This window comes from Pogoniulus pusillus, chromosome 12 (assembly GCF_015220805.1).
Source record: "Pogoniulus pusillus isolate bPogPus1 chromosome 12, bPogPus1.pri, whole genome shotgun sequence".
NCBI lineage: Eukaryota > Metazoa > Chordata > Aves > Piciformes > Lybiidae > Pogoniulus > Pogoniulus pusillus.
The window spans coordinates 26,285,598-26,310,291 of record NC_087275.1 but is presented as its reverse complement, the minus strand read 5'-3'; the positions used below and the strand labels follow the sequence as shown (position 1 = coordinate 26,310,291).

General features: G+C 40.9%; 1 protein-coding gene across 1 annotated transcript in view; it reads right to left on the bottom strand.

The window, feature by feature from the left end:
• DMD (dystrophin) overlaps nucleotides 1-23,879 on the bottom strand; it is a 1,274,903-nt gene extending 1,251,024 nt beyond the window's left edge. The window contains exon 1 of the mRNA XM_064151948.1: nucleotides 23,700-23,879. Coding sequence (XP_064008018.1) covers nucleotides 23,700-23,784 — 85 coding nt within the window. The 5' untranslated portion in view covers nucleotides 23,785-23,879. The remainder of the gene's footprint in view (nucleotides 1-23,699) is intronic.
• Nucleotides 23,880-24,694: the final 815 nt, after the last annotated feature.

The following is a 24,694-nucleotide window of genomic DNA, read 5'->3' as shown; positions in this document are numbered from 1 at the left end:
CAGCCTCTTTTTGGTCCAAGAGACCATTTGCAAGTCTTCAGAAATGCTAAAACCATTTCAAACTATTAAATAAAATGATACTAAAACATGAATAAGCACTCTAAAGTTAAGGATAAAGGCTGTAAGTTATTTCTACTTGCATCACAGCTGGGCAAGTCATTACAAGGCATCTGGGAGCTGAGAGGCATGCCAACATCCATCTATCAATCTCTATTTTGCTATATTAACATAAATCACAGGTCTTGTGACTTGGATTTCCCATATCCAAATGAAGTGATTTAAAACTGCCTGACATGTAGTAAATTGGCAACCTAACACCTTCACTTGTGTTATATTCCACCTTTGGAGGAGGCCACCTGCACTTCTGTTTTGACCTCACTAGCAAAACAGCCAATATATTCCAACACATTTTGGTTAAGAACATTGGCAAGTATAGATTTGGAGGAAGAAGGCCAAAACTACCTCCTCATGTGCACACATGTTCAACAAAACAATTCACAATATGCTGTTCTTACAGTCAGCAGGGAAAACCACATTTTAGAACTATCTGTAAGGTGTGAGAGCTGAGATGCTCACAAACACCTTACTCCAAAACATGCACAAGGACAATAGTGTCGTTCTGCTCAAGCAAGCTCACTAGCCTCAAGCTGCCTGTTTCTGCACCTTCATTTTCAAGTGCAGGCCATGTTAGGAGTCTTGAAAGAAAATTTATCTTGCAAAGATTTCTGTTGTCTTGATGACATAATGACAACCCAAGTAAATTCAGGTAAGTACCATGATACTAATTTCAGCACCTACTCAGATTCTTACTAAAAAAAAAAAAAAGTCAGCTGTAGCCTTTAAGACCATGGAAGAACAGAAAATGGAAGAACACTGGGAAAGCACTTCTTAAAGTTTAATGCAGGCTGTAGACCCTGGACAACACTGTTTTAACAAAGGCAAGGCTGTACTTACGCAAACCTATGGAAGCACCCCACCGCAGTAAGTCTTACTTTCATGCTTACCAACACAAGTATGTGGTGCACATTAAGTGCTTCAAAGCACTGTAGCAAAGCTCTACTAGCCTAACAATGCAATTATGGACTACTTAATGGGAAGATGCATCAATAATACATCATTATAGAGCTCGCATTTCTCCCCAGAGTGGCTCATTTTTAAACTGCTGATGTCCCATTGTCTGCTGCAAGAGGAAAAGGCCAGCTCTGAAAGCAGCAGTAGGTGATCTTTGATGCTTTAGAAAAATGGTTCACATTTGAGGTGCAGTTCCTCTTTAAAACATTCCTGCTTACATGTACCCCAGAGCTGTCAATGACCAAACAATCACCAACAGGAAAAAATCTAGTTTTGAGGATTAAAAGTTTTGCTTTTCAATCAATTATCCTTTCAATTCTTAGCTGTGGTTTGAGTCCTCATCACTGAGAAATAGATACAAGGGATGCTTTCTATCACTCCACTGATTAGAAATTGTTTTCTTCTGTACAAACATGTCAAAGCCTAGCAACAAAAACTGCAAATCAGTTCCCTCTCTGCGTAGGTGGGATCATGCTCACAGACATCTCATTTCTAGGTCCAGTGCTACAGGCAGACTATTCTGGGCCAAACCAGTCAAACAAAGTAAAACAGTTACAGAACTAAGCTGGCTTCACCACTGGCACAGGACCTACTACCTGCCTCAGGCCCATTCGGTATTAAGCAAAACTCAGTTGGCAGGCAGTCTGATGGCAGGGTTCAGGCATTAATTTACTAACAGAAAGGAGCTTGCTGCACAGTGCTTTCCTGAGGTTGCTTCCATGTGATAATTACATTAAAAAATATTTCTTATTTGCATTACTTGAATAGTTCCAGTTCTTACCAGTACTATGTTTCAAATGTGTTTACTATTCTGTCTAAAGCAAAAGATATTACTGTTTATGTAAATTGATCCTTTGATAGATCCATGTTATATTTCTAGTTCCCTTAGAGACCTTGCATGGCCTTTGGCAAGTCAATTTACTTTCTCATCTACAAGGTAAGGTAGTAATAGCAGAGTAGCTCTCAAAGGTGTTCTGTGTTGCCATAACTTCTGCATAGAAAGTGCTTAATAAATATTAACATGATCCAATGAAAAATGCAAAAAATTTAAGAACTTGATGATGCAAGTGTATCTTACTCAGAGTTTGGAACACCTGTTACTCCTACAAAAGGACACAGTCCCCAGGGACAGGATAAAAAGCCTATATCCCAGCCAGTAGGTCTGCAGAGGGCTCCGAGTCCCAGAGAATCAAAGTGATGCTTTTCTTGCCCCGAGCATGAAGTGCTCAAGAGATGTGTGCACCAGTGCCAGGATGAATGTGAACAAGCAAGGCATAATGACTACCTATGAGAAAAACACTGAACTAGGAGCTGGCTGTTAACTAGACAGACTTACCTTCTTGCTACACTAGGTTGAAAGAGGAATTGCTAAGTTTAAGACAAGATTGTGTATTAATGGGCATGGCTGGCTATTTTCATATGGATTTCATTAACAGGCCAACACCAAAAATTTGGTCCCCTAGGCTCAGTAATTATTAATGTCTAAGATAATGCTGGAATATGGAATTCCCACTAGAAGGGTGATGACTAATGATGGATGATTATGGACTATCATTTTTCAGTCTTTCTTCAGAGAGCTTGAAACCCAAGCTAACTTTTCTCAAAGCTAGCCACCCTACTGTAAAACAGGATTAAGATTCATCTCCTGATCTACTAAAAAAATACCTTGTGTGCCATATATATTCTTTAGACATTTTGCTGAAATTAAGTATTAAATATTTATAAAAATGTACAATTTTCTTTTTTATGGTTTCTTTTACCTCCTTCCTTTTCTGACCACTACAGTCTAGTGGCTACATTCCATGCTGACAAGTAAATACTTACCATAATCCAAAAGTGATTTTAGAAGAGGAAAATTATTCCATTTTTGAAGGAAACAGTAGTACTGCTGAGCTCATGCAAAGCATGCAGGAGAAGCTGAGTTTTCTGACATTCTCCAAGAATAGTATCTAACTCACCACTGATGTGTCATCTTGATAGTGACCCTCATTGTCAGTAGCATAGACTTAAGGGCACTATATTATACATGCTCCCATGGGTAACTAATTGTGAACAGTAACAACTTCCCCACAAAAAAAAAAAAAAAAAAAAAAATCCAAGTCAAGCAGAGCTACCTCAATAGGAACCACAATGAAGTCATACCCACACAAGTTGGTCTCAGCTACTATGCTTTGATTTAATACTTTTTAAGTGCCTGGATTTGCTCTATTGCAGCACGATTATATAGGTTCTATGAGACAAAGGAAAAACTCAAGAATGAGGGTGACACCTGCAGCTCTGCTGCTGATGATGAATCAGTCATCAGCAAGCAGTTATTTGGCAATATCTGATTAAAATATTCACTACATTGTGGATTCTCAAATTCCTTGAAATGAATCTTAGACTAGGTATTATAGTTGCTCCAATAAAACCCCAAACCTTGAGAATTAGTATGGGCATTCAAAATTAAAATCACGGCAACACAAGAACTGAGATTTTATTTGCCATCAATTACTTTTGTATTTTTCCAGGGGGCAACACTATACTACCACTCACTCCAGGGCAATGAAGGCATCAGAGAACTGGGTCATAAATAGAATCAACCAGGTTGGAAGAGACCTCCAAGATCATCCAGGCCAACCTAGCACCCAGCCCTAGCCAATCAACTGGACCATGGCACTAAGTGCCTCATCCAGGCTTTTCTTGAGCACCTCCAGGGACAATGACTCCACCCCCACCCCCCCCCCCCCCCCCCCCCCGGGCAGCCCACTCCAATGCCAATCACTCCTATCAAGAACTTCCTCCTAACATCCAGCCTATGCCTCCCCTGGCACAACTTGAGACTGTGTCTCCTTGTTCTATTGCTGGTTGCCTGGCAGAAGAGACCAACACTCACCTGGCTACAGCCTCCCTTCAGATAGTTGTAGACTGCAATGAGGTCCCCCCTGAGCATCCTCTTCTCCAGGCTAAACAAACCCAGTTCCCTCAGCCTCTCCTCATAGGGTTTGTGTTCCAGGCCTCTCACCAGCTTCATTGTCCTTCTCTGGACACCTTCCAGCACTTCAAAATCTCCCTTGAACTGAAGGGCCCAGAACTGGACACAGTACTCAAGGTGTGGCCTGACCAGCATTGAGTACAGGGGAAGAATAACCTCCCTTGTCCTACTGGCCACACTAGTCCCAATACAGGCCAGGATGCCACTAGCTCTCCTGGGCACATGGCTGGCTCATGTTCAGCTACTATCTACCTGTACCACCAGGTCTCTTTCTGTCTGGCAATTGGGAGGGAAGGCATACAAAGCTTTGACAGGAAAAACACCCAGAGTAATCACTACAGCTGCCTGTAGAAGTTATCATGACTTACTGCTCCAAATAAAATGTCACTTTTGATTACAACTAATTCAAAGCAACTAACAGGCTAGAGTAATATGAAGTACTTTCTGAAATAAGCCAACTGTAACACATCTCATAGCATTTAGGATGAGTCTAGAGGGACACACCAGCTTCACAGATTTTATAGGCCAGATGTGGCTTTTGCCAAACTAATGCCAAGTGAACTTGTACCAAGGCTTAAAAAAGCAGTCATAGTTTAAAACACTTAAATGGAGTTGTTAAACTCTCCCCTGTTGATGCTACATCTGAGATCAAGTACTGCCTATGTAAAAACCATAAGCAGAGAGGGATAAGCCTTTAGCTGTAGTTAGGAGTCTCATGGGTGTACGTGACCACATGCTGAAGAACAGAAATACGTAATCCAGCAATCAAAGAAGTGCAAAGGCCATCTATGCAAGCTAGCCTGAGATAAAGTGCCATCAGTCAACAGCAAGCAGCAGAGCAACAATTTACCACATGCGAAAGTGCCTTACAGGTAGTTTCAGAGAAGGGAGAGCCAGCAGGAATTTGAGACAAGAACTTACAGTACAGATTGTAAATGGAAAGGGATTCCCCCCTCTCTCCTACTAGTCTCCCATAAATCAGAGATTCAGGGAAAGGCAGATTTAACAAAGTAGGTTTACAGAAAGCCATAGGACATGAACCTTGAAAAAGCAGCTGCATACCAAAATTAATAGCCTAGAAAAGTTCACTAGGTGGTGAATCAGATTCTTCATGAGAGATTCAATTGTGCATATACACATGCAAGATGGAGAATCCAATCAAATATAGTCCTGTGTGTACACTAAGATATGTGCCCCATTGAGTTCAAAGATTTAAAATACTCTGCTGCAAATCTTGAAGTTTATAATCCCAGTGGCACTTCAGAAGGAACTTGGAAAATAGAGACCTACATATCTACTATCCAATAAATTTTAGAGGACGCATCCTATCCTGCTCCTATAAGCACTTTCATGTCTTCCTATTGTAAAATGTCTATTTTGAATAGATATTTAATGAAGGTACTCCTTGAGAGTTTGTTTACATCACATTAAATATTTACTGCAATTTGTAATGGAAAAGCACTTAAAAGAAGTCTTTCTAAAGGTGAATAGCTTTTTCCAGATCATCTTAATCCCTTCCAGCAACAGCTACTGAAATTGAGCTGCTTATACTGCTATACCAGAATACATCCCTCATAAGGGAATGCACATAGGTGGACAGCGCTCCTGAAAATTGTAAAGAGCAACCAAAGCTAGGAGATTCTCCAATCTCTTTGCCTGCACCACATCCAGGCAACACAGGCTCTATCTGGTCAATCAACATCCAAACTGCACTCATAGACCTGCAGGCAAAAGTCATCTCCATTTCATCACAGGAAAAAGTTACATGGGTTTAGCGTACACTGACCCAAATTTCAAAGCACGCTACAATATGAAGTCTTAATTCAGAGGCAGTAACAAAAACTTACCCCTTCTACAAAAAAAAAAAAAACAAAAACAAAAACAAAACTGTGATTCTCCTTTTCTTACCAACAGAGTCTTACAGCATTCCAGTCAATTCTTATACAGGAGAAGAACTTATCCTGATGTGTTTGGATACACCTTTGCAAACTTTGACAAAGAACTAGTAAACACAAGAGAAACTCAAAAATCACAACTTCCAATGGTCTGAATTAGAGGGGTGGTTTGGCAACGTTTGGGTTTTGTTGGTTGTGTTTTGGTTAGTTTTTTAAAATATTTCATTTAGTTGTTTTTTGTTTGTTTCTGTCCCGTTTGGTTTCAGTCAGGTGTTTTTGGAGGGAGAAGTCATTGGGTTTTCAAAATGTTTGCTACCTCTTTGCAACACTTACTCTTAGAACTGTTGTTCAAGTTACATATCCAGTTTGAGTTTAAAAGCTACAATGTAGAAAAGGCCAGAAGCTGCAGTGCATTCACCAAAACAATCTAAGACATTAAACACAAACCATGAGACAGTCCAAGACACTGAGATCTTTTGCTTTAAAGGAACTGGCTCAAAAAGCTTCACTTGCAGCATGCTGAAATCTAACATTTACTACACAACTCCAAGAGAATGTAGCAACAAACACAAGCTTTAAAAAGCCATATCCTCTAATCGAATTATTTCTACCCTTCAATTAAGGTATCACTTACTGAGTCTTTCATAATCTCAGAAAGGCTTTATGAGGAGTAAGTAGCCCATCTCAGGCAGCATACATTGCTTGTTACTAAAATGAAGGTCAACAGTTTGTTTGGTTTTTTTTTCCATAGAGCATTTTCTCTCAATGTAACTTATATTTCTTTTTTTTTCATTCCACTGGAAGATTACTAACAGAAGCATATTGGCTTCTTCTGCTAAGAACTGTCTTGAAGCAACTGTGGGAATCCAGTTTCCCATGCTATGCAGTTTACAAAGTTTTCACCTTTTCTTTAAATCCAACTTGTGCATGGTAGTATGAGCTAGTTAACTGATCTAATTAGTTCCAGGATAATCAAGTCTTTTCAAATTGCTGGCCACTTTCTAGCACATGAACTTCAGGACTAGATCTATTTTCTTCAACATTTATGTATTTTATGTAGCATCAGTTATTGACTTCAGCAATACAGAGACTCTGTAGAGACATACACAGGAAAATGACTAAACATTCTCATTTACATCCCTTACCATGCAATCTTCTTCAGAAATAATGTTACTTGAATACTAAACTCTTCCAAGGCTACGGTGAGTAGATAGTACCTACTGCTAATTGGTTATATAACAATTTAAGTAGGATTAGTACCATAATCTGCTGTGAAACATGACAGCAGGAGATGTGGTTCTGCAAATAAAATACTCATTTATAAAGACTTTTTCCAATGAAGGTGGATTATGGCATTAGGATTTCTACAATTAAATTACATCCATGCTTCTCCGTTGAGCACTGCAAGTTTGCTGCTGTATTATCTGCACAATTTCTCCCCTTCAATGGTCCTGAGTATGACCCTTTCAAAGTAAGTTGTTATTTTCTTCATGTATTACAGAGCCATCCACAAAGCTACAATACCACATCAGGTTTCTTCAACTTTTTCTCCATGGTTTTGGTCACTAGCACAAAATCCCCTTCTACTCTTGATAACTGCCCCCTTTTTTGTGAACCACCAATTCCACTACCCTTGCTCTACCCCACCCTATAGTTCTAAAAGAGTGTATAAGTTGCCTGATGAAAAGGTCTAGGACATTTCCACATAGAAGCACACAGGACAGAAGTTTCTGCAGAGGCACTCAAGTTATTCTTCAATCAAGACTGCTCCTTTCAGCTTCATCTCCCTTTATGCTTGCCAAAAGGAGTTTTCACTACTAACATCTGTTAGAGAGGTTTTTTTAAAGGCCACATTCAGAGGTTAACACATCATTTCACCCCTGAAAGCACTGCAAAAATCACACAAGGCTTACCTTCAGAATGTAATACCTCCATTGCCAATCCTAAACACTGCTACCATGAGGCTAAAAATCTTTGTTGTTCTCTATGAAGAGCAAGGATTCACTACAGAAATGACTTGAATGATATGGCTTAAAAAAAAAAAAAAAAAAGAAAAAAATCCACAACAAAAAACACAGGACAGCAGGATAATGAGTTGCTTTGCTGGAAAAGTCCTTTTTTTATTTCTAGTCTACCTTTTCCACGTTTATCTCCTCCCCAGTTTACTAGGCAGCTGATTTATGTTTTGTAGTACAAAATGCAATAGAACTGGTAACACACCTCTGATGCTGAAATATACTGCTAAGGAGAAAAACAGCCACCAGAACACACACATACACTATCCCAGACTGCTATTTTTTGCATTTCAGAGAGGGAGAACAGATCACAGACCTTGCTCAATCACCACTAACAGACAAGAACAAACTCAGAAAGGAAACCTTAGATCCCCACTCATCCGTCTCCTGTTACAATCACACTTTATGCCCATGGTGTATTTTTCTTAGTATAGGGGTTTATATCCAGAGGTAAGAGGCAAACATTACTGAAAGGCAATATCCAGAGAGAAGTTGCTGCTGAAACCCTTTGGATCTTCTCACATGCCTCAGTCTCCATTTCAGTACAGTACATATCAGGCTGTACATACACAAGATCTCTCCTAGTCTTGGTTGCCGTACTGAGTGGCAGGTGGAATCCAGGGAGTGTGTAGAACAGGTACACATCAGCTCTAAGGCACAATCTAGGGCTACAGTTTTCAACCATGTGTGCTTCCACCCACAGGCACTGGTTTGTTCAAGTACAGTCAAATTCAGGAAGCATTTGTAATGCAGACAGAGGAGTTGCAGCATAAATCAATTTGTGGCTAACAAAGAAGTTATGATTCTACAGCAACACAGAAACAAGCTTCATCAGAATCAGAGCAGCTCAGGTTAAGAGAGACCTTAGAGATCTACTCCAGCCTCGTTATCACGGGCAGGGACAGCTTTCAACTGAAGTCAAATATTAAAGGCCTCACCCTATCTGGCATTCAACACCCCTAGAGAGGAGACATCCACAACTTCCCCGGTCAACTTACTCCAGAGTCTTACCACTCCCATAGAATGCTTTAGGTTGGAAGGCACCTCAAAGATCACCTAGTTCCAAGCCTCCACCATAGGCAGGGACACCTCCCACTAGAACAGGTTGCTGAAGGCCTCATCCAACCTGGCCTTGAACACCTCCAGGGAGGGAGCACCACAACCTCCCTGGGCAGCCTGTTCCAGTGTCTCACCACCCTCAGTGTAAGAACTTCTTCCTAACATCTAGTCTAAATCTCCTGTCTGACAGTTTAAACCCATCACTCCTTGTCCTGTCATGACAAGACCTTGTAAATAGTCCCTCCCCAGCCCTCCTGTAGACCCCCTACAGATACAGGAAGGTGACCTCCAAGCCTTCTCTTCTCCAGCCTGAAGCGCCTTAACTCTTGTAGCCTGTCCATACTCAAATTCAAGAACGTCCTAAGTTGCACTCTAAACCTACTCTACCTCACCTTAGAATCATCCTCCCCTTACTGTATTGCTAGATATGTTTATGAGAAGACCCAGTTCACCCTCCCTGTAGAATCTCTCCAGGTACTGTAAGGCAGCTTTTAGAGACAAAAGATATGCTCTAATCACTACCACAGTATTGACAAGGGCAGCGTGCATCTGGCATATGTGTTCCCTCCAACATCACTAGCACTACAACTTAACATTAAAGAAGGGAAACCAAAAGCTGCAGTAGTACTGTGTTACCATTTCAAATTTCTCCTTTGAACTATGGCTTTACTACAGCTGTGTTTTGGTAGAAGCATGTACTGAGATAGTTCAAGGGCTTTGTAATGCTGCATCTCAAACTTACCTCTATTAAGCATAGTCCAATAGTTCTACCAGGAGGTTGATCCTCTGGAACCAAAAAAATCTATTCATGGACTTAGGAACACTGGTAAACATGACCTTCAATTAACTAGGAGAAATTCTGTTCTAGAGTTTTTTGGTGGGGAATGTTTAAATACCTTAGACATACCCATTAGTTACATTTAAACTAGAATGTGACCTCGTCGTTCTTTTGACTACAGAAATACCCATTAAGATGCTTTCCTATGAAAGAGGTAAGTATTCAGTATTGAAAGACATTAACTTCATACTACAACTAAGCTCTCTTAACCAGAGATTTACTGTAATTGCTTTGAACCAGTAACCAGACTACACTGAATCACAAATCACTGTATTTTATTACTTCTGGAGAAAGAAATCTGAGATACACTGATCAGTGGAGCCACTAAAAGTACATTAATTTCACAGAACACTAGAGTTTGGAACCAAACATCACCATATAACCTACAAATGGTTTTGCCTATATGCTACGAAACAACTCACAAGTAACTCATAGGCATTACCTGAATATCAGGGCTATACTTTAGAAGAAAAGAATGCTATAACATTGACACAAAGCTTTCCTGAATTGAGACAGAAGCCCAGAATTCAAATACAGAACTGGTGATTGAACAAACTCCAGTTCATTCATTGCTAAACATCAAGTAGGTTTTCTACATAGGAGAGCATTTTACACCTGCAGTTTGATAACTGACACTGAAATGCCTTGATGCATGATTGAATAGACTACCTTTGAACAAGAATATGCATTGAAGGAACAGCTAAATTAAGCTTTAAGGTCTTATGAACAGCAATAAATGGATAAACTTCACATCAAGGCAGGAAGAGTGGAACAGATGAAATCGCACATATAATTATACCTGGAAACCTAACAATATTTGCTGCCTTTCAATGTATTAAGGCTTACATACTTGGTTCACCAGTTCATAGAATAAGCTGTATGCACACCCAAGGGTAAGGCAATGCAATTTGTGGTTCATAATTGCATAAAGGTATGCTCATTCAACTCTCACTCCTGTCTGGATGAAGCACCTGTGAAGTCAGTTCCCACACAGGTGAACTCATGCATTGAAAAAAGCACCAGATTTAATACCGGTCCCATTTCAATGGTCTGATTAGAATGAAATGATTTGACACTTGAAGTTCTGAAAACAAATACACCAAGTTGCTCTTTACTTTAACAAGTATATTGTAAACAGCCAGAAGCAATCTCATTTAAGTGCATGAAAATATTCAATAAGAAGTACATAGTGAAATCAAACTTCTCTTGCTTCTCCAGTGAGTGTGTGTCTGTGTGTCTATCATACATATCTGAGACACAAGAAAACAACATGTATTCCTTCCCATCCAATCACTGCCTGTTAATTTAGATTAACATACTATATACACCTTTCTTATCACAAGTTTTCTGTCTAGGAAGAAGCACACAGGATACAGTCATTCTAGTAGTATTTAGAAGTTATAACTTCAGAAGTTGGACTAATACAACACTCCAACAATGGAACTCCCCCACATATCCATGGTGTTATTTACAGGGATTATATCTGCCTATTTTAAGACATCAGATCTCCTTCATTAATACTAATGCACAGACAAGTAACCAGTCAGAGCATCTGCAACAGACAAGCTCTACTTGACTCCTACTTACTGGTGTACCCAAACACCCACCACTTTCAATCACACAGATGTTACTATATCCTGTAATTTTTCACTACAGAACATTGGTGCCATGATATTTTGTTTCCAGAAGAGCCAGCAGCTACCATCATGCTATTTTCAGGACACTGTCTTGTGATTAAGGCTAACATGTCAATCACCTAGCCCACAGCTCAGGGTGCTGGTAAATTATGGCCAGGAATCTCAATGAGCCTCTCAATGTGGGAAGCAAAGAAAGGGTGTCTGCATTTGGGGGTCATGGGATTGCCTTGTTTGGTGGGCTTCCCCTATTGCTAAATTTGCTTCAGTTTCAGATAGAATGAAGAATCCTTCTTGCTGTCAGCAGTGACAGAGGCATCCATGGAAAACAAATAATGAGTGTTAAATCTGTTGATCAATTGATGTATAGTCTTATTTGTTTCAGATGTCAGAAAGGATAACATATCAGAACAAGGAGCATTAGGCTCATCTTTCATAATGAAACAGAGATTTCACTGTTTATAAAGATTCATAGTTCAAAAACATCCCTTCACATGGTTTTAGCTTATACAATGAACAATTTGTGGAATTTCAGGAAGTGAACAGTTTAAAACTTAGAGGTATTTTTCAAGTTAACAACTGCAAGATACTGTTAACATCGGTTAGGAGGAGATAATTTCTTCAGAAAGCCTGGCCACAAAAGTATGATAATTTCTTTAAATTTAACATCCAAAGCTTTTAAAACTGTTCCAGGTTTGAAGAAGGTTCAAAATTCTTGCTCTTGAGTTCTTATGTTTTGAATATAAAATAGTTGTTTGACTGCAGTAGTCATGTGTCTATGCACTGTACCTTCTCTTCTCCCATGACAGATGATTGAAATCCTGACATATCACAACACTAAGAACTTTCCAGCAGAACATTTTACATAAGTCTAAATGAGTCAGGAATTCGGTTTAGAGCCAATTTAGAAGACAGGAAAATCTCAACTGTAGCTGATTTTTTCCCCAGTGTATCCTGAGGGAGTTTGTATTAAGACTTTAAAGACTAGAACAGACTTTCTTATTTCATTCCCAGTTACTAATTTATTATCAAGAAGAAACCACACCAGTCTTGGAAAAAATCTTGATGAAAAGGGATCCATCTCAGATGCATAGGATTTAACTGACTTCTTAGTCTTGGAAGAAAACTCCATTAGTATCATCTCTGCCTCTGTTTAACCATCAGCCAATCAGTCATAGCAACAAATTAATTTTCTACACTAACATGGAAACTATAACCTCATATTCTTTTCATGGACTCATTTCTGTTTTACAGACACCTGGTAGAAACTAATAAGACCACTACTCTAGCTCAGCAGGAAGCCTTAAGTTTGCCTAGGGACCAGCACATTTACCCATCTGGTTATGTCCAAACAAATAGCTATTTGAGGAGGGTTTTTTTCCCCTCCAAGGAGGCAGGGCAAGTTTAGCAACTTCTACTGTAGGACATTATACCCAATTAGCATTCAGTGTTTTCTTTAGCTCTAATGAACCAAATTCCCTCCTGATTACTTTCAAAGTCTGAAAGTGCAGGAGCTTTTACCTCAGTAATAGCAGCCTCAGGTTAAAATCATATTGTACACCTCTAATCAAGCCGATGTGCAGATGTTGAGCAACTAGAATGTTTTGGTGCAGTATTACCAGGTCTCAACCTGTAAATATCAGTAGCACAAAAAGAGATGACAACTATGAAAATAAAGAACATAGCAGAGGACAGAGCAGCTTCCAACACTGCACCATTACTGCACCCTTAACAGTGAAGGAAATACTATTGCATTGACAAATTTAGCAATTCTGACCTGGAATGGGAGCAAACTAGAAATACTCTTCATAGAAGTGTTCTTCACCCATCTGCTTGGTTCACAAACCTGAGGAAAGAATCCCCACCAAGCAGCAATTCCTCTCATGATTCACAGGTGTTTCACAGCACACTGACAATTTAGTCAAACTGAAGACCAGCAGTAACCACTGAGACTCTTCCAGAATTGCAAGGTTATGAAGTTATTGCTGTAATCCATGAAGCATGACTTCCACAATAACTAGAAAACCTCCCAAAGCAGTTAGAATTCAGTGTTTTGCAATTACACAATACCAATCCCTAGTTATTTCCCTCTTCATGTTCAGCAAATCATTACACTTGAGATAAAAGGCAAAAGATCACAAAGCCCTAATTCAATTAGCCTAACTGTTGTGGGTGGAAAGAAACAACATAAAACCACAAGCACTGCATAGGAAATTTTGTTTTCTTAGTTGCTAGGGTTTTTTCATGGACATTTGTGCTTGCTCAGGAACTATGATGCTAAGTAATCTAAAGAGAACATGCCCTTAGAATTGTAAGGCACACTTGGGACTGAAAAAAATAGGTTTAGGTCACAGGTGTAGCAGATTTATTCTACACATTTTAAAGGAGTCTACAAAGCTGAAAACAGTTCATGAGGACAGCTCACAGTAGATATACACCATCAAAAAAAAATCCCACTAACAACTACTGAATGTAGATTAACCTTCCACTGATCTTATGACAACATTTAAATATAGAATCAACCAGGTTGGAAGAGACCTTGAAGATCATCCAGTCCAACCTATCACCCAGCCCTATCCAGTCAACTAGACCATGGCATAAGTGCCTCATGAAATCTTTTCTTGAACACCTCCAGGGACAGTGACTCCACCATCTCCCTGATCAGCCCGTTCCAATGCCAATCACTGTCTCTGGGAAGAACTTCCTTCTGACATCCAGCCTATACTTCCCCCTGCACAACTTGAGACTGGAACCATTTTTAAGCAGTTTGATAAATTCCAAACAACTAAGTAACAAGTTTGCCTTAGCACTAGAGAAAGTGAACAGGGGCAGACTCCAACTAGAACTTGACATCAGTCATGACACCATAGTTCTACAACAGTTTTGCTTCAATGCTTATTAATACATCACATCAAGATGAAGATCAGGTATTATTTCCTAAAAACATCTCAATTTTGATTAAAACTATACCAGACATTCATTGAAACAAGGACCACAGCTCATCCAGTTTTCACTAACTGAAGTTTACAACTCCTCTCCTCCATTATGTTGCAGTAGAATGCTAGATTTAGATGGCTTCATTTACATTGTTTTCTTGGGGATTTTTTGGTTTTTTTTTTTTTTTTCCCCATTCTTCTTGTGCAGTAAAGTGGGGATAAAAATTGCTAGGACAAACATCCTAAACTTTGTGAAAATGCACTTCCTGTTTGGTAAGGACCACATACACAGACTGAACAGGAGAAAAATAACTTTCTCAACCTACATGCAAGACAAATTTTCAGTAGCCATATATTTTTTCCACTATTTGATCATAGAATGGTTTCTGATGGAAAAGACCTCAAAGATTAACTCCAACAACTGAATAATCCATCTTCCAAAGAAAATTAGTTAATCAGTGTATTGTCTGCCTAATGAACAGATTGATATTTAAAACTGATGATTCAAACTACAGCTTCAATATCCAAGCCAAAGTGCATTTTAGAAGCGGCCCAGCAACCACTCCTATGACTTTGCATTGGTATCTGTTTGCATGCTACAGCAAATTCAATCACATTGTGCTTTTGATATCAATCACATAGGGTAAGAAAATCATACATTTAACCTTGAAATTCAGTACAATACTTTTGCCAGATCACACAAACTAGTACATTGCCCAAATTGCCTAAGAAGATGTTTCATCTAAATTAATTGTACAGACTCAACAATGGCTTCAGTACCACACAGTGGTAAATGGCAGGAGGCAGATTAGCTCCAAAAAGGAAGACGTGCATACTTCAAAGTTATCTAGACCAGAGCATTTCCAACTCACCACCACTTTGGATGACAAGTGAGTCACCACTTCACTTAAATCTGTGGCAATTCCTACCTTGAAACAGAAGATGTAAAAGTAGTGTTGTATTCTATCATCTACAAGAGATGGCTTTATTTTCATCAAAGCAATTACCTTTAATGTCCAGTAAGTCCTCAGTTAATCAAGACGTGATTACTTAATCCATAGGAAAGAATCAGCTGCAACACATAAGAACAAACTCACACACCTACACTTAAGCACCTAAAATGCTACTTGCTTACCGATGTTGCAGTTCTAAAGCTAGTGTAATCAGCCCTCAGTGGTCTAGATTTACACTGTAAATACCAGAACTTCTTAGAACACAAAAATACTGTTGGAAATACAATATATACAAGGTAGGTAATTAAAAAACCAATGTTTACAGAGCAAGACATTAAGCTTTGCATCTTAAACTGCTGCTTAAATGACCTTTTGATATTGAAAAAGAAAAATGCTCTCTTTAAAACAAAGAATACTTAAGGGGAGTTAAGTTTTAAGACCTTTTAGTAATGCATTTACAAGAGATTCCCCACCCTCCAATTCTGCTCAAATTGAAATTACTAACTTCTGAACACACCAGACCACATGTTTCTAAATGCACAAAGGAGGGGAAATGCACCAAACTACCAAAAAATAACACTTTTCCAGCCTACAAAGTAGAGCATTAACTGTACCAGACAAGGAGATTATATGGTGCATGGTTAGATTTTCCTTCTGATACTCAAGAAACTTCTTTTTATAATAGAAATATCTTTATAAAAGAAATAGAAAGAAGCTAGAAACTGAACTCCACCAAGGGAAGTATAAATTACCTAATTTCATTTGAAAAAAAACACACAAAAGATTGATTTGAGTACAGTAGTTTAATGCATAGGATGAAGACTTGAACTCAGCAAAATCATTCTTATTTCAATGATGCAAATTTGACATATGTGAACTACACAATTACCTGCTACAAAGACACTTTAACAGGCCATGATTATAAATATCAGCAAAAATTCCTAGTTTCACTACATCACAATAGGCTAAAATGATAAGTTCATTCTGCTTGTTAGATCTTGCTAATGTATGTTCCTGAAGTGGAATGAAGGGGAGCAGGAAGCTGTCAGTGTACCATGAGCAGCTTTTGTCCTGCAATTGTTTTCACAGAATGGTGGAGGTCAGAAGGGACCTCTAGGGGTCGTTCAGCAAACCATACCTCTTATGTAGGGTTACCCAAAGAAGGCTGCACAGGAGTTGGTCAAAACAGGTTTTCAAAGTCTTCAGAGAAGAGTGCATCTCCACTGTCCCTTCTGCATTAGTGTTCTGTCACTCTCAAGCATGAGAAAAAACCTCTTTAAGTAGAGCTTCCTCTGGTCTGGTTTTTGTCCACTTCCCCTTGTCATATCACTAGGCATCACTGAAAACACTGATCTCATCCTCTTGACACTCATCCTTTAAATAATTTTAAGCATTGATAAGATGCCCTGCCAGTCTTCTGGGGGCTAAAGAGCCCCACCAGGTCTCACCCTCTCCACAAAGGAGATGTTCCAGTGCCCTAATCATCTTCATAGTCCTCTCTTGAATTATTTCCAGTAGTTTCCTGTTTCTTGAACTGAGGAGCCTGGAACTGGACACAGAACTCCAGATACAGGCTCGCTTGGGCAGAGAAGAAGATGAGAACCTCCCATAACCTGCTAGTCAAACTCTTAACACAATTCAAGATACTGCTGGCTTCCCCAGCCAGACGACCACACTGATGAATAACTTGTCCAACTTTACATGCTACAAGCATCTCACAGAACCACTGCTAAGGCCAGGAATTATTCTGAACAGTTTATATCCAGATTTCAGTTCTGTTGCATTCATCTCCATAGCTTCTTTCTCTCTGTCACATAAAAGTATAACCAACATTTTTTTTTTTTTTTTGCATAGAAAAATTGGGTTTTAAGAATAAATACCTTATATGCTTAACATATGCATGGGGCCCTGTACCTCATATGTTAGCTTGGCTCATCCCCTAAAGCCATTTTGGCCATGATCCACAGCTCTTCCCACACTTTCAGAAATAGAGATATCACATACAAGTATCCCCTCACTGCAAAGCACTAGTAGTGATTCAGAGCCAAACTTCCACTGTGAGTTATGAAGGTATTTATTTTTGAAGAGGATCCAGCTATGCAGTCAGGGTAGAAATGCCACACCAGGATGCCACTGAAGTACAGACAAATTCAGCAGAGATACCACTTTTATCTTCTTGCCCAGAAGCACTCCATGAATGCCATTTCAACACTCTCGACAATGAGCAGGATGAATGTTTGAGCACAGTGAACACTGTCCCAGCCCCTTGGCATGCTCACATTGCACTGCTCAGCACGGAAGAGCTGTGCCAGCAGACAAGGGCCCCATATCAGCAAACCACTATACCTGAAATACAGCATATATACTTTGCTATTCAGAGCCATTTGTCAATCCACTTGTTTTCCCCAACAGGCATACTGCTAACATTCACCGGCAGCATTGTGCTGAAGGAGAGAGACACATGGTTCAGCCAAAGCCAGGCAGAGCTCATCCTGCGCTGCTCCCTCTGTACTGGCAAAGCCAGGGAACTCTGTCAGGTCTCTAGATGCTTGATAGAGAAGGGGAGTAGTACCCAACTGAGTCACCCCTAACCTAATATGTACTAACATCTTTACTTACACAGTTTTCACACCAATGAAGCTAGGAGATGACAGAGGGAGCAAGAATGCAAACAGGAGCAAACACTACATCTGTTTCAGTATCATTAAAAGGTAACACAGACAAAGTACAAAAAATCCAATGTCCAAAACACACTTGCTTAACACTGCTTAGAGTCAATCTGCTTTTCTACACACAGAACAGTTGCCTTCTAGTCAAAACATCAAGGCACACAACTTCCAAGGAAATGGAAAGGATGAAGTCTCTGACAAACCTTGAACCACACCAAATTGTTCACCAAAGTGATCATGCTGTAACAGAAGCTTGCTCCAGCTCTCCATAGCTGTGTGCAAGAAGTTAACAAATGAGGACTTAGTTTTTTCCAAAAGGCTGTGTATGAACTGAAATTAGAAAGCTTTTTTATTGCTAATTATGACTAGATTTACTAAGCTCTGTGACAATAATAATAAATTCTATATTGATTAAATGGATGTATTAAGAATTTATCAAAGTATAGAAAGTATTTATGGCATGCAAAAGTTTTATTGCAGAAGACCCCTGCTTTGATTTGTATTTACACTGGTCTCTATACCAGTTTCTAATATAGCAAATGCCCACATGCATTTGCAGCTTGATGGTGGCATTTTACAGTATAGCCAGGAAAGGAATTCCAGGCAACAGAGCCCACGAGATAAATTACATCAAAGATAAGTTCTATTTTAAGATCTGCAACATCCATTTCCCCAAGCAGGGTCTCCATGTGTTCAAAAACCACAAGATCAAGCACAATGCATTAAAGATTCACATTTACTAGACTGGTATGTTCAGCAACAGTTTGGGAAGTCACTGCAGCTCAGAATATGTTCGTATTTGCAGTTGTTTTCCTCCTTCTTTTTGCTAAGGCTAATTTAACAGCTGTTAGGATCAATCTCAGCCCACTAACCCTGAGATACAGATGGATGCTGGTTTAGCACTGATATTTTATCAATTGCCAGCACTCCCACACAGGTCCAAGGCAAGATGCTTGGCCTGAGTCTCACACTAAGGAGTAGTGTGGCCCATATCACAGAATAGAAATGGTTGAAAGAAGCCTCAGACATCACCCAGTCCAACTCCTGACCCACTAGTGATGGATAAAACTAAACCATGTCCCTAAGCACCAGGTCCACATGCCACCTCAACATCCCCAGGGATGGAGACTCCACCACTGCCCTGGGCAGACCATTGCTTGAGAACCTGTTCAGTGAAGAACTATTTCCCAATATCCAGCCTAAACCTCCCCTGCTGCAGCTCATCATCCTTTTCTCTAGCCCTGTCACTAGACATCAAAAAGAAAATAGTGTCCCCATCCTCTCTCCAACCTCCCTTAAAGTACAATGAAGTTTCTCCTCAGCCTCCTCTTCTCGAAACTGAACAACCACAACACCCTCAGATGCTCCTCATCGGTCACATGCTCCAGATCCTTTACTGAACACTTAAAGTGTGGTCGCACTGGTGCTGAGTACAGGGGGACAATCACCTCCCCATACTTGCTGGCCACAGTGTTTCTAATACAAGCCAAGATACCACTTTCTTGGCTACACTGCTGACTCATTCAGTCAACTCTATGTCTGGGAAAGGCCCAACTCAGGTGGCATCAGGTAGAGAATGTCCTTCTTTTAAGAGAAAATTCATAAATGAGTACCATTATTGTAGCAGCTGCTGTTTGGCAAACAAGAGCTCTAAAATGCATACAGAGTGCATGGGATTACAAAACATTCCCTAGCTGACCAAATCGAAGTTGCGAACTTGTTTTCATATGTGAGCCAAGAAAAGCATCCTGCAGATCCCGATCTTTGGACATGCTGGCACCTTTTGTAAGGGAGTATTTTTAGCTTGTATACTGGGCAGGATTCTAGTGGCTAAACAGGTCCATGTTAAAGATAAGAAAGAATTTAAGAATTGGCCACTTTGGGCAGCAGATAGTCAAGGAGATTGGGGAGTTAGGGACTCTGTTGGGGGCATCTTTTAAGGGTTTCTGGGATTATATCTATTAAGAACATCCCAAGACTTGGATGCTGGAGATTTTTGGATGCTGTAATAAAGGATTTCTGAGATCCTCTGTTCCCCACACTTTTGGAGTTTCATTCTGAAGCAACTGGGTTTGCACAACCATTCATCACCCAAATGAACCCCAAAAAAGGGGTTACACCACATTTGTCAGAATACACCATGAGGCAGATAGACTGATTATTTCCAACAGACTCTTAAGTACTGAGTCTATAAACTTGCATTAGGATAAAACTCAGCTTAAAAAAGGTAGAGGATCCATCCCCCGATATCAGCCATCTCCCCTGCTCAAAGTAACACATTAATTTCAATTACTTAGCCCTATCTTTATTTATGCCTTCCACCTCTAAAGCCTCCAGGATTTCCTGCAACTTGCTAAAAAAAAAAAAAAGATGAAAAAATATTACTGACCAAACTTGGTCAATCACCCTCAATTTCAGTTTTCATGGATTTAAAAAAAGTTTAATCCTAGAAGCAGCCACACTATAGACAAGACTCAAAAATAACTTCCCAACACCTATTTCCTTATGTCAACACATGCTACATGGAGGCCCTGCAGTGATCAGTAAGTTATCCTGCAGGGCAGTCCCTCTCTCTGGCAGCACAGCTTACATTCCTCACTTCTAAGCTCGGCATTTGTGTGAACCTTCTTTTAATGCCCAGGCAACACAAGCCAGTCTCTATGAGTGGATGTGAAAAATGAATTAGTGTCAGAGCTAGTAATTATGCCCATGTGGAGGAAATGAGGAAAACCCATTCCATTACAATTGCCCAGCAGCAACTTGTGTAACACAGCTGGTTTCTGGGGTTTTAAACTTCTACTAAGCATTTTGTTGCCAGTACTAGTTTTGTTGCAGTAATATACTGCAAGAATTTGCTTTTTCAATAAAATGAGCAGAAAATATTTAACTGAACTTAAATTGTACTAACAAGTTTTAATTAAGATTCTTCGCTGAAGTGAACACTCATCACTTACCCCAATTATTTTACACAGAAATGACAGAAGGATGATAAGTTAAATTCCATTTGTATCAATCCATTCACTTTATTGAAATATTGGTGCTCTGGGCACTCAACATATGAAAATGTTCTGCACACTTTTAAGAACAGCAACATATTCTATCCTATTTTCTCCAGCTGTATCAAAAGGCAAAATGTGCACCTACCAGATGTCAAGCTTTGTATCCAAGAGGGCAAAAAAAAATGCCTCCATATCACATCAGAAAGCATGAGACCCCTGAAGCATAATATTAATACAAAACAGATGGAAAAACAAGTGAAACAGTATATTAAAGCTGCTTCAGTATCTGATACTCTAAATCTCCAAGAACTAGCTTCGCTTGCAGTCACCAAGAACATCTCAACTGAATCACAAAACCTTTTCTGCAGGCCAAGAGGTGCCTCCTGAGAACCATCTCACTTCTTTGTCATTACTAGCTTGTTGACAAGGCTGTGTTAGCATTTCACACCCAAGAAGCACTCCTAAAACTTTCTTTCTAAGGTTGTTCAAGGCAAATCCATGTCCAAACAAGTGGAGCATCCCAACTGCAAAAATACCTTGCCTAAGTCACAGAAAACTGCAAAACAAAAGAAACCTCAGGCTAGTAAACACCATCTCACCAACTTCTTCTCAACATACTTGTGCTAACAGCTGTGTTAATTTGTTATATATTATTCCTCCCCAAACTCATAGTTGGATTTTGAGCAATGCATTTCAAAGTTAGATGATAATGATGAAAGACAAACAGGAGTAAGAGATCACTGTGGGGTATATTGCTGAAAATATACACTTGTGATGAATATCACCATGGAAATTGAATTCTTATCTCTTCAGGCTTGTAAACATCTGGGGCAATTCTATGATCCTTAAACTGATCCTGCTTCTTATTCATCACAGAACAGATCAGGGAATTGTGTCCCATTAAGAAGCATAAACATTTGCTCCATGTCTACAGCTAACATCTAAATTCTAATGCTCCTTTATAGCAGGAAGCTAGAAAAACATTTTAGAGCCATTTGAGATTTTGCACTTATGATCCCATACACCTAACAGATCACCACTGAAGTGGATTAGTAAACAGACTTTAAGAGAAACAGAGAATTTAAGAGATAATTAGGAATACATAGGAAACATTTCCTATCTAGGTTCTCAGAAAGTATCTGTTTGCAATTATGAAATTTTAAAATGGGAAATCAAATTGGCCATTTAAACTTATTACCAGGTATTGGAAAAGCAATCAGAAAAGACTCTCCCAGCTCTACATTGTACACACTTAACAGTAAAGATACGAACTGCAAGGTCACTGTCAGGAAACCACAGAGACCTGAAGGTACTTTATCAGTCTTTAAGTACTCTCCTAACCAATCAGCAACTGTCCACATAAACCATTATCCAACCCTTCAAACAAAGAAGGCTTCTGTGTTGTATTCATCATGCATTTACACTTCCTAAACTGTACATAAATAGAAACATGCTGCTATAAGAGGTAACATAACCAACCTAACTTGGAATGACTATTAAGATAGCTCACCAGACACTTTTCTTTCACATTCTCCTTAGGCTGTAGCAACTCGGATAAAAGATAACTTGAGCAGCAAATAAGGTCTTGGGAAGAGAGCCCTAACAGCGTCTCAACCCCACCATTTCCTACTCCCACGAGGGCAAAACCCATCCATTTAAAATGCTGACCTGAAACAGAAGCACTTAGTATGAGAATTGCAGTAGGCTAATAACACTACTAAAACCACTTCAGTACGAGAGCAAAATACCTTCAACCCACGAATTGCACCACTGAGACTTCAATGGGCAAACACCAAGCACTGCACCAGGAGTGTCCTTACTCTACCAGAACAAAACCAACATTCACAAAATCCATCACAGAAAAAAGTTCTTAGTACCACAGTTGAAAAGTTAAAACTCCTCTATCAGGTCGAATTACTTCAAAACTCCCAGCAAGTGTTTCACTGTTGTTTCTTAGAAAAAGTACACCACCATCGAGTTTTCAACATAAGTTAACTGTGTAGAGGCAACATGTATTTTAAGGCTTGATTACTGAGTAGATACAGCTGCGAGAAGAGTTAATTTGTAGTTCCACACACACTTGTGCTGCAAATGAGTAAGGGCTGAATGGTCTATAAATACTTTTACTACCACGGATTTGGTTTCTTTCCAGAACTAAGGCAAAAAAAAATGCCCAGGCACCTGAAACTTTATCTTTATCCTCCGGGGGCGAGTTACAGCTGCTTCCATACACAGCTTTAACAACCTGCCCCGCTATCACGAGCGGCACAATCGTCCTGCTCGCTTATCACAGCCCAAAGAAGGGGACACGGAGGAGCGGGAGAGGGTGCACGCCAACACTCCTAGCTTGGGAGAAGAGCACTAACGTTGCTCCTGTCACACCGAGGAGCGCGGTTCGCCCAGCGACCCGGCAGACAAACGCTTTCTACGTCGCACAGCTCAGGAGAAAGTTAAGCTAACCAGAAGCACCCTAAGGAAGCACAGACAAACGCTACCTGCAGCCCCCGCCCTCCCCCGGGCCGCGGTACGGCGCTCAGCCCGCCCCCTCCGCGCTGCCGCCCGTCGGCGAGAATCCCCCGTCCCTAGCCAGCCCAGCTCGGGCTGGGCCCCGCACCACTCGCCCGCCAAGAAGAGATAAGTCTGCAGTGGCTCCTACCCGACCGGCTGCGGATGATATCGCGGAACTCATCGGCTGCGGCTTCGTCCTCGCCAGCGGGGCCGGGGTGTCCCGCTTCAGCCATGTCCAGGGAGCGCGGAGAAAAGAGGGAAGCCAGGCAGGGGCGCGCGGCCGCAGCGAAAGCTGAGGGAAGCCAGGACAGGCCAGGACAGGTGCACCGCTGCCCTCCCTGAAATAGCGCCGGGGCGGCGGCTCCGGCCCCCGCCCGCCCCCGCCCCGCCCGGCGGTCGATGAGGAGAGGAGCAATTAGTGAGCAATTGGCCCCACGCGGGGCAGGAATGACTGAGCAGCCCTCACGGCACCGCCTGCGCGGCGGCGGGGCACGGATGGGGACCGGGGCGCGGAGTCGCCGCGGAGTGCCGGTGGATTTCAACTTTTTCGGCGAGAATCTACATAGCCCTACATTGGTGCGACCCCCCGCTCAGGCAGCGCTGGCCTCCGCGGAGGATTTCCCCAGTAGAGTGGTTTGCGGATTTAAGGGAACCGCGGTGCCTAGCGCGGGCCGAAAGTAGCGGCGACGCACCCCGCGGCGGTGCCGCTGGGCACCCTGGTGCCCCGCAGCCTGGCCGGGACCGAGAAACCACTGTACTTGTCCGGCCGCGGCTGAGGGGCCTGGAGCCGAATTTCAGAGACCCACTGAAAGACATGGCAGAGTTTGTCCTTCATAATGCATCCTTGGAGGGCTGGCACTTCTCTGGAGCCACCTGGCTGATGGTCAGTTGCTACCTGCAGGCTTGTCAGATCTTTCCCGCCTTTTGCGAAAGAGGACACAGGAAACCTTTCTGCTTGTGTTCGGTATGGACAGCAGTGGTTTAGGCCCCTGTTATCACAGAGGAAGATGTCAAGGGACAAAACACATCCTAGTGGCACCCTTCCATTAAATGTCACTTTCCTTGACTGCCTCCAGCCCACTGTTATTCCTTTCACTTCAATTTTCTCTCCGCACTAATATTCAGGGCTTGCCTTTTATGCTC